This window comes from Cynara cardunculus, assembly GCF_001531365.2.
Source record: "Cynara cardunculus var. scolymus isolate 2C chromosome LG 2, CcrdV1, whole genome shotgun sequence".
NCBI lineage: Eukaryota > Viridiplantae > Streptophyta > Magnoliopsida > Asterales > Asteraceae > Cynara > Cynara cardunculus.
Window position 1 is genome coordinate 7281504 of NC_037529.1, and position 11787 is coordinate 7293290.

Below are 11787 nucleotides of genomic sequence, written 5' to 3' on the forward strand. Positions count from 1 at the left end.
CTCATTAAACAAAGCTCAAGGGACCAAATTGTAAATATGTTATTGTTATATGTTTTTTCTTTGTCTAAATTATTTTAATTTTAACTTTAAATCATCAGTACAAATAAAAAAGATAAATTATTAAACAAATTAAAAACTATATTTTCATCGATAAGTTTGAAATATGGTAAATACATCAACTCTTGCTTAAGAACTAAATAAATTCGTAATGATTAATTCATTCGATACTCAAAAACAAAAATAGGAAACAAAATAATAAGTGTCGAAACATTTTAGGTAATGAGTATGACATATAAATGAAATAAAACAATTATTTCATAATGATTTATTGCCGGAGTCAAAGTCAACATTTTGGAAGATCAGCCGGTGGAGGAGGCAGCTTCTGATTTGCAAGCTTCCCGTCCATAACCACCCACGCCATTCTCAATCCCCACGTCAAGTGTATCTCAATATGGCAATGCATGAACCACACACCTGTTTACAGTTGCATACACATCATCATTAAATTGATGAATTTTATTAGCAATTTGTCGATAAATTAATATTTAATTTCAGTACCTGGGTTGTCGGCTTGAAACCGGATTGCTACCCATCCACCGGAGGGAACGCCGACGGTGTTTCTTTGAACGGGGTCAACGAGGTTGAACTTTGGTGGGTCTGCTGTCGAGTTGAAGTTCCCGGAGCCTTGGCCGACGACGAAGAAGTCGAATCCATGAAGATGTAGAGGATGGTTTTCAGCTCCAAGAGTGCTGGTTCCTTGCAACACTAGCTCCACGGTTGTATTGAACGCCAGAACCACCACTTTGGTGGCGTTAGTCACCATCGTGTTGTTTGGAGTGGTGCCCGTGTAATTGTATTGATTCAGAGGGGTAGTCGGGAAATCCGTGGTGTAAACTCCATTTGATCGCCGGAAAAAGTGGGCCTGGAGGAGTGCGGTTGTTGGCATCGTGAAGGAAACATTGTTCACGCCGGCCTTAAATTTGGTGCCATTAATAGGTCCTTGACATGTCTGGTTTACCGGACATGGGCTGGTCCCCAGGCCGACGGCGAAGAAAAACCGCCGTTGGATAGTCCGCGGAACATTCACCGGAAACTGAGAGTTACCCAAACTACGGAGGCTGCTCGTCCAGTTGGCGACATAAGCAGTGGCGTTGATTGCCGGAAGTGATGGAAGAGGAAGAGCTTTAATATTGGAAGAACTGGATGACGTATTACCATCATATTCAAGAACTCCGATCACAGTGCTGTTGTCAAACGTGCCGGCGGCCGCCGTGGAATACGGTCTGGCGGCCATCAAGAACTTGTCATTGGAGAAGAGGCTTTTGGTTTTGAAAAGAACATTAGTAGTTTGCCCCGGTCCAACGAATATCGTATCGGTCCGGAATGGCTTCACGTAATTTGCATCGACATCAACGACCGTAAACGTATGGTTTGCAACTCTGAAGAAAAGCTCGTCGTTGAGTGCAGCGTTGATGAAACGAAGAAGATACGTCTTATTCGGCTTCACCCTAAGCCTATACGTTTCTGCATGAAAAACATGTACATACAATTGAACCTTCTAAAATCTGTCTACAAATAACAGTTATAAAGAGTAAGAGGATGTTCATATATATATATATATAAGCTCGATGTTCGTGTATGGGACTCCATTATCAATTGAACTCTAGCTTGAATACCCTTTGATGAACAGTTTATTGATGGACCAGGGAGTCCATTAATGGTGAAAGTATCTGAATTGTTGGGGCCGGCCCCTGTTTGAAGGGCCTGGTTGATCACAGCCTCCGGATCGGCCTTCCACCACTCTCCTATCATCCAACGAGAACGTCAAAATTAGCAAAATGCCGTGAATGAGGACAACTTATATCACGAAAATGAAGATGGAATCCGTGATTTACCAAAAATGATCGGGACTTCCTTGTAAGGTTTGACAAACGGATACGAGGCGTTACGTTTAGGGAGAATAATTATCGGGCCGTATAGCGTTACCCTAATCCACGAAACATGGGCATGGTACCATAACGTTCCAATCTGGCCCGTGATGGTGAAGTTGTAAACGTATGATTGACCCGTTTGAATGGGGCATTGCGTGATGTACGCCGGCCCATCGGCCCATCCACTTCGAAGTTGCCGAATTCCATGCCTACCCAAAAACACAACAGATTATATAATCGCACTTCCAACATTCACCAATCTAAAGAGAATATACGAGTATGCTTACCAATGGATGGTGATATTATTTGAAACGTGATTAACCACTTTCACGACCACACGGTCTCCTTCCCTAGCAATAATCCGAGGCCCCGGGAATTTCCCGTTGACGGTTAATATACTCTTTGTCTCGCACAATCTTGTCACGTTTCGCATTCGAATCTAAAAAAACACATGTTAATTAAATTTATACATCGGGTTAAACTGAAATGAATGGAAAGTACGTACGTTAAACTTGTAGTGTCGTGTAACGCCGGTACCACTGCGTTTTGCTAGAGCCACTCCAAGGTACAAGTTAACAAAGCATGTAAGGAAGAGTAAAGCAGCCAAGAAAGATGAAACACCCATGATGTCTTTTGGGTGGGAAATGCAAAGATGGCATAAGAGAAATGTTGTGGTAAGGTTTTTATAGGCATGGTGTGGTGATTGGGTACAAGTTTTCAATGCACATTTTCTTCAGAGATAAAACACATATCACCTACCGTACGACGGACCAAGAATGTTGAGTGATGACGAAGTCATTTTTACATGATTTTGACACCGGTAAAAAATCTTTTGTTTCAAAATCATACGTGCCATCTTGTTTTTAATTAATGAAACGAAGAAGCTGTTTACCAAATATTTACAAGATAAGCGCTTACCGGTAAAATTTAACACTATCGTTTACTCATCGGATAAGATTTTAGTCTACTAAAACGGTATCGTATGCAATAATTTACCCGGTAAACGCTTACCGTAATAAGAGTCGTCGCCCTCACTTACCGGGTAAGACTTTTGATCTTTGTCTCGCTTTTACTGGGTAAGATTCTTGTTCCTTACCGTATTCATCGGTAAGGTAATGTGAATTAGTATTCATTTACCCGAGTAAACGTTTGGTAAACGGTCCCGAAGACAATTTAATGGGTGTTTGGTTTAGTCAGATAAATGAAAATAAAAATGACATTGAATGAAAATGAGAATGAATTTTCATTCCCTCCGGTTTAACCTAGAATCAAAACTTGGGCTTACGGGGGAATGAGTCCATTATATTATATAAAACAAACAGTATAATTTCTTTTATTTTCATTCCCATTAGATTCTTTTTATTTGTTCTAAATTTATTTTATTCAAGTTCACAATCTCTCTCTAACGATATATATTTATGTAATTGATGAATATGAACGAGACATGAAACTTTGGGACTAATAATTTTTTTATCCATTTTGACGTATGTTATGCATGTTGTCAACTATGCTAAATACATATCAATTCTTTTTACGGTAATACACTTTTTAGGATCTCCATTCTTCGATAGGTACCTTCTCTTGTCTATTTGACAGTTTAGCTAATCAAACTTTTACCTGCTAATTATTAAATAACGACTTAGTATTAACTATTTAGAAAGATATTGTTTTGATGCTTTTACATCAGTATTTTCATCGATTGCTTTGTTTACTCATTTGACATAGTTCAAACGTCAAAAACGAATGTTTCAGTGTGATCAAATATAAGGTTGACTCTTGGAAGTGACACGTCTTGCATGATATGACAATAACCGGAGATAAAATATGGAAAAAAGATAAGCTGTTTTTCCAAACTAAATAGATTTACATCATCTGTCATCAGTGTGATTTTCATGTTTTTAAGTCTTTCATCGATAGTTATAAGAGGAAAAAGATGAAGTATTGAATGGTCATCGAGGGAGTCCAATCAGGAGGAAGGAAGCAACTACTACCGCATCATCCCAAAGTAGTAGCTAGGGAGTTAACAAACCGAGATTTAACAAGGGCTAGCTTAAAAACTCTCAAGTTCGAGTTCATCTTGAACACACAATAAATATTGTTTAACTTAACAAGCTGAGCTTCACATGCAACAATACCAGTGTTCAACCCGGCTTGTTCAAAAGCTTGAATAAATTTCTTGAGCCCAGTTGAGTCATATGAGCATACAGAGTTGAACATGTTTATATGTTCATAAATCATATAATTAAGAGTATAGAACATAAGCCAATGAATGAGTTGATTAATCTCGAGTTTGACCAACTTTAATTTTTGTAATTGTATAATTCAAATGTGAAACAAATATTGAACTTGAACTCGAACTTTGATAATTATTCAAGTGCGAGCTCGAGTACCATTTGACAAAAATTCTAGCTAAAAGATGATATTATTTATTAAGTCAAGTTCAAACACCAGCTATTCAACTCAACTTAACTCGGTATATTAATACTCATGAAAAAAAAAGTTTAACGGGTTTGTATATACTTTGTGCACTTCTGTTTTTTATAATATTGACTGTTTTTTTAAAAAAAAATGTAACATATAACTCAAATCATATGCGTGAATAATTGGATAACGTAAAAAGATGTATTTTATAACATAAATATTGAATAGTTATCGTTAAAAGTTTAAGTAATAAGTTATAGAGTAAATTACATTTTTGGTTCGTGTGGTTATTTATTATCAATTTTCTTTTTTATTTTAAACTAATTACGATTTTGATCATTATGATTGCCATTTTGTTATGCTTTTGGTCACTTGGTGGACACTTTGTTTCGGTTTTTATACCTCTACTTAACTTCTATTAAAAAAGACCGTTAACTAAGGGGCTAGCATGTTAGTCTTTTTACCATACTTTTTAATTTTCAATTAAAAAAATAAATATAGTATTATTATATTGTATTAAAGAATGTTGTATATTTTTTATATATAAGCCCACCCGACCCCTACGTCTCCTACCCCTCCCTTTTAGCAGCGTGTGATAACTGGTTAGTTGGTTATTAAGCTCGGGGTTATTTTTGAGAAGTGAATATTTCTCTCCCGAAGGTGTGGTAGCAAATATGTGGCCTTGTGTTATGAAAGACAATGGGTTCTGGGGAAAAGTCAACGACGATGGACTCATGAATTGAAGGAGAGAGGGAAGTCGAGGGGAGGATGGTTTCTTTTGGTGACGCTTGGGTGGAGGGAGCCGGTGGAGAGCCGCCGGAAAAAGGTGAGGAATGAGGAAGCAAAATTGAGTGGTTCTCCCGATTTAATATATAGGGGTTAATCATTTGAGAACTTTAAAATATTTGAGATCCATGACACCCGTCGTAAGCCACTAATTGATGATAATTAAAGTTATTAATTAATGAAATAGTTAAAAAGATACATCATTTATTAAATAAAAATTAATTCATTTTTTAAGAAATTTCATACTTTTTTCTCTCTCTATCTCGTTTTTTCTCTCCTATCTACGTATTGACATAAACACCGTGCACACAAGATGAAGACATTCTGAACACAATATAAACAACCTTAATTAAATTTTTACTAGAATGTTCACAAATGTATGTTTAGATTTAGTTTTATTGATTTAGTTTATGTCCACAATATGTTCATAACTTATACTGGATCTTGTAGATTTAGAGTGTGCTCATTATATATGTTCAGAGACTCTAATAACATTTCTAAAAAATATTCACAATATATTCATCTTGAATTCATATTTAACTACGTATATGTTATGGAGTGAGGAGAGAGAAAATAGGAAAAAGAAAAAAATATAAAGAGAGATGAAGATATTTTTTAATTTATATTAGAATTTATTTTTTAACTAATTTTTTATGGTTTAAATTGAATATTATGAATTTCATAAATTACCATTTATTAAAATAATGATTCCTTTCTACATACTTAAAGCCTTTGCTAGTCTTTGATTTTGTCAATGGGGCTTTAAATATGTACCAAAAAACTAATATGCAAATAAACTAATAACTAGTAACTGTTGTTAGGATAGTCGGACAAATCAATGAGTCATCATCAAATCAATAAGCGACCCAACAACAACAATAGTAATAATAATAATAATAATAATAATCTAATATATGTATTTAATATTTTCATTGAAACTTAAAAAATTAAGGGAAAAGTTCAGAAAAATTCAAAAAACTATCTCATTTTGAATGATTAAGTCTCTAAATTACTATTTTTTTAAACCATTAAATTTCTCAATTTGAATGATTAAGTTTATGAACTGTTTTTTTTGAATGAAAAACCATTAAACTTTCTCATTTTGAATAATTAAGTCCCTAAACTTTTTTTTTAATAAATAAATTATTGGACTTCTAAAAATCTGTTACCTACATTTTTTTTAAATACATGTAATTGACTAGGAAGATTTTAAAGTAAAAACAAATGGAAAAAAAAAACCTAAGTCAGTTTTACCCTTCATAAACTCTACGCCATTAAAACCCCTCACTAACAACCGCATCACTCCCCGTCGCCATTCCCATTGCACAAACGTTGTATGTTTTTTGTATCGCCTAACATGTTGTTGGCCCCTGTCATCGATCCCCTTCTTTTTGATCTATTTTTATTCATTAAAAGAAGGAGAATCAAAAGACAACCGATTTATAGATGGTATTTTTTGGGATAAAACGATGTAAGTAACCAAATTTTTAAAAGTTCAATGGTTTAATTTATTGAAAAAATTTAAAGATTTGATCATTCAAAATGAGAAAATTTAATGAGCTTTTAATTTAGAATAAAAAAATATTGAGTTTTTCTCTCTCAAAAAAAATAGTTAATAGACTTAATAATTCAAAATAAGAAAGTTTAATGATTTTTACCATTCAAAAAATAGGTACCAGTTTACTAAACGCTTACCCGGTAAGTACTTACCGGGTAATTTTCCTCACCGGATGAACATGACAAAGGCCAATAATCTTACCCGGTAAGAGCGATGATAAAGATGGAGAGTCTTACTCGGTAAGTGAGGGTGATGACTCTTATCCGGGTAAGCGCTTACCAGGTAAATTGTTGTATATGATAGGTTTTGATGTACAACAATCTTACTCAATAAAATAAATTATAATGTTAGACTTCTAACATTAAACACTTAACGGGTAAGCATTTAAATAAACGACCCCTTAATCATTTAAAATATAATAGTTTGTTAGGTTTTTCTAACCTTTTTCAGAAGGACAAAAATGTAATAAAATGATAACCGTAGTAACTAAAAGGTATAATTACTTTAAATACAAATAAAACTTAATAGTCAATGGCTAGTGACAATCATGAATATCAAAAATATAATTTACTCTTAATAATTACAACTTTTTCAGTCCTTTCTTTTTCTGGGAAAGATGTGCGTACACAATCATGCACTACCCTCTTTAATTAGGTGTACTTTTTAATATTCTTTTATGTTCGGTAAGTTTATTTGAGTTGGAGACTCGTGTTCGATTGATTTGAACTTGAACTTCAAAAGTCAAAAGTATCTGGAAGTCTTAAGTTCGAATTTGAGTAGAAATAAAAATCTTTTTGTGACCATGGAAGTTCAAATATGATGACTCCGGACTATCCACGAAATAACAGGTTGAATATCCAGATTAATAAATAAATAAGTAAAGTCTTCACCATAACATGATGTTCCTTATCAACCATCATTTCATCTTCATCTTCCATTTGAAACCGATCAAACTTACAATCACAGTTTTCCAAACTCCTTAACCAATTAAGCCCAAAAAGATTAATGAGTTTAAGGTTGAAATTCTTAAAAAGAATCTGTTACTTGTTCAAGAATCAAGACCCATCATTAAGTCACTTTTTTCAACCACTAATCTAGTTGATTAAGACAATAAATCTAAGATTAAATGCATGTTAAGATGTTAAACAAGAAATGTTTCATTGATTTCTAAGCCATTGATTTGTAAAATTGTATGGTTAGTTAGGTTGTGATGGCCACATCATTCTACCAAACGTTCCTCATTAACATCCTACATTTAATTAAGACATAGAAGATGACATTGTACCCTCCCCGGTTTCAGCACAAGTAGGCCGGATATTTAGCAGTCTCCTAGGGGGTGTTGGTAAGCAATTAATGCCGACACCTTATCAATTAAGCCAAAATTAAACTCACCACAACGGAATTACCTAACCACAGTAACAATTGGTTACGAAAAACTCGGTTTCCTGATTCAGATATACACGTACTGGGCTACAATCCCGCTTTGGTAATGCCACGGGTTGCAGTAATACTTATTTTCTCTCACCACAATTAAATGGTCCTTTTATGATGCTTAATGAAATAACTGTTGTCCGTATAAACATGGTACATTAATTGGTTGGTCCCTTCGGACCCTTCCTTTTGCAGGGTTCAAGCCTCGTCGCGTCTCCTTTCCACCAACTTTTTCAAAAAGCATACGCAAACCAAAAAGTTTACACCAAAAATCTCCCGAAAGGAGGGACTCGAACCCAACTCGACCAAATGAAACTTTAGTGTTTAGTTAATAACTTAATTTCGATAAATATAGGGGAACGCGACTAAAGATTATGGTAGCACCCTTCAGAACTACTGCAGCAGGACCATGTACAATAAAGTTACATACATCAGTAAAATACATAATCCACCATGCATGATGATGGTATTAAATCCTTTTAATTGACACTCAAATTAATCCCAAATCATGACAACTGCGATGATTCCAACCCCAAGAAGCACAGCAAGAAACTTGAAAAATGGGGTGTCGAAGTAAGACTCTTGTTGAGGCTTAAAGCCTTTGGCTATGAGATGGTGGATAGCTACATACACAAAAACCCCACAAGCAAGACCCATGGAAATGGCATAAATCCAATCTGCTACTTTCCCTTCCATTGTGGCATCAATGGCAATTCCGATTCCAACCCCAATCGGGCTCGAGATCCCGAAGGCGAAAGAGTAGATCATGGTTAATAAGAATGGCCTCTTCGGTATCAATCTCAGGAGTGCAATCCCCATCGCGACCGCTGCAAATATCTTGTGCAAAGAGATTGTCCATAGATTTCTCCATGCATCTGCTTTGGTTGCTAAAAGAACATAAAACAAAAGAAAGCTTTTTAAACTTTACGATAAATTCGCTTTTTGTATGACATCAAATATGTTTGAACGCCCTAACTTTATGATAAAATCTTACGTGGTAATAAGTTTATATGACGTTTTTTGACGTTGTAATAAGTTTTTTAAGACACTTTTAATATAAAGCGTTCTATTAGCAACTTTATAAGACACTATTTGAAGAACTGTCCTATAAAAACAAGTGTCCTATAAAAAAAATGAGTTTATAAGACATTTTCTCAAAAGTGTCCTATAAAGTTGCTAATACGACATTTTGTACTAAAAATGTCCTAAAAACTTGTTAAGACGCGCAAAAACGTCATATAAACTTATTACAACACCTTTAGATATGATGCTTTATATTTTGGTCCTGTAAATTAAGTCCTACAAAGTGGTCTATTGGAATGCTTAAAGATTGAAGATGACTTATAAACTCAATTTTGTTGTAGTGATAGTAACAATATAATTGGATTAAGGTTATGCATACAAATGTGCGAAACTAAGAATTATATAATATAAATATATATATATGAACATATCTGTTGGTTGGATGAAGGCAGCAGGCATGAGAGTTGGTATGCAAACAAAATTTCATCTTTTTGCAAGCGAGTATATAACATTTATATAATGTAACAAATAAATTCACGTACCCTCATTATTTTCAGTGAGTTTGAACCCTTGACCTTTTAGGAGGAGAAAAACTCACATACCACATTAGGACAAAGGCCCTTTGGTTTTGTTCTATATATTTTTATATCAATAGTTCAATATTACTTAGATTTGTTATATGTATAGAATTAAATCGAGTGACGGAAAATATTCATAAGTCACCGAAAATTGAATACATACTTGTTCAAAAGATTGGTGGCAACCCGCCTTCCAACCTGTTACACATTGTAACAGGTTGAGTTGGATTGAGATTTTTTAAATTGCCGTAATGGGATTGGTTTGTTTGAATGCCTGAAACCGTCCAACCCAACTCATATGCACCCCTACTTTATAGGACTTATGTTTAATTATATCACCAAATAAATTTTTAGTTTTATATATGTAAAGTTGTTACAATAAGTTTATAATATACGCATTTAGGCATCTTAACAAAAAGATTAGAACATTTTTGAAATGAAACGTCCTATTACTCTTTCTATATTTGAAAAAAGTGTTCCATAAAAAACGAGTGGTTTCTAAAAAGAATGTGTTCATAGAACATTTCTCTATACGTCATATAAAAAACTAGGGGTTATTTGGTAATTACTAAATGGTTTGGTGCAGAATTATTAAGAGGCTCTCATGATATAGTGTAAAATAAAATATAATTGTTTGGTAATTGTGTACAATGAAATTAAGGCTCTTAATGGTTAAGAGAGATCTAGGATACAAAATCATTCAAAGGGTTTTAGAACCATTAAGGGGCATACTTTTTTTTTGGCCAAACAAGATACACCTCTTAACAATTCAGAAGTTGCCTCTTAATTGAACTATTAAGAGGTAAACAAACAACCCTTAATTATATGATACTTATTTCAAAAATGTTCTAAAAAACTTGCTAGAAATACCAAAAATAATCTACGATCGTGTTGTAAACACATTTACATATGACATATAATTGTTTGGTCGATAGAAAACCCGGTTTGTTATATTGATTTATGCCAGGTGAATGTAGTGTTATTATAGATCCTAATTAACAAGCACAAATTTAAAAAGAGTAGAAGCTTACATGAGACACCAACAGCAATACCCTCGAAAATAGAATGGAAACACAAAGCTAGGATGAGTAGAATTGTATCGCTTAAGGAGGACGTCCTCACAAGAATCGGGTGACTATCCTTTCCATGCTCCGGCCGCCTATCGCCGCCAGTCGTCCTCCCCTCCTCCACCTCTACCCCCACCTTATTATCTTCTCCTCTACCACCATGATGACCTCCTTTTCCGGTTACATATAATATCAAGCAGTCACCAAACATGGTGAGAAGATAGCCTGCCGATGCCAGCATGAAAGCAAAAGGGTAGGTTTTTGAAGTCAAATCACCGAAGGTTTCATTAGCATCACTCAAGAAATGCATGAGAGAAGTCCCTAAAAAGACTCCGCCGGAGAATTGAGTGCCTAACAGTAGAAAGCTTTCGTTCCATCGGTAGAAATAAGGGGAAACGCCACCGGCGAAAGTGGTGACAAACAAGATGATCAAACAATAAACTTTGACCAAGACCAAGCCTTTGGCATGCAAATTGTGGGTGCCGTCGTCATCATCGTGGCTTTCGCCGCCGTGACCAGAGGTGGCGGAGAGGTGTAGAGAGAGAAGAGAAATGAAGAGAAGAGCTGAGTTTGAGTTGACGGAGATAGCCATGGGAGCTGAGTGGTTAATTAATTTGATCACTGGTTTTCTTAATAGATATGCATATATCATCTTCTTGTTAATTAGGGTTTGTAGTACAGTGTTGACTTTACTATAGTTGTACTACTTCACCACCAGTTGTCCTTCCAGATGTCAACTAATATATACATATATATATATATATAGAGAGAGAGGAGTGATCAAATGAAAACCGCCCTCGTTTGTATAAACCATGCAAACAACCTTCATCTGTCGATTTCATTGTTTAATCTTATGAAATTTTTTCATGAAATTGTTTAATCTTGTGAAATTGTTTCATATAATACTTTTTTGGTTGAAGTTGTTTCATATATGGTTGTGAAATTGTTTCATATAATACTTAATGAAACTGTTTCATGTATTTTTCTAAAAT

At 34.6% G+C, this 11787-nt stretch overlaps 2 protein-coding genes across 2 annotated transcripts; both read right to left on the minus strand.

The window, feature by feature from the left end:
- Positions 1-301: 301 nt before the first annotated feature.
- On the minus strand, positions 302-2556 carry LOC112507311 (laccase-2-like). Its single transcript, XM_025111844.1, has 6 exons — positions 2437-2556; positions 2219-2370; positions 1896-2140; positions 1677-1805; positions 559-1524; positions 302-474 (listed from the first exon to the last, which is right to left on the minus strand). Exons 1-6 carry the CDS (start codon positions 2554-2556, stop codon positions 344-346), a joined length of 1743 nt encoding a protein of 580 aa, XP_024967612.1. The 3' UTR covers positions 302-343.
- A 5894-nt stretch (positions 2557-8450) lies between these two features.
- On the minus strand, positions 8451-11387 carry LOC112507566 (zinc transporter 2). Its single transcript, XM_025112206.1, has 2 exons — positions 10760-11387; positions 8451-9014 (listed from the first exon to the last, which is right to left on the minus strand). The coding sequence occupies exons 1-2, from the start codon at positions 11385-11387 to the stop codon at positions 8623-8625; spliced, it is 1020 nt and encodes a 339-aa protein (XP_024967974.1). The 3' UTR covers positions 8451-8622.
- Positions 11388-11787: the final 400 nt, after the last annotated feature.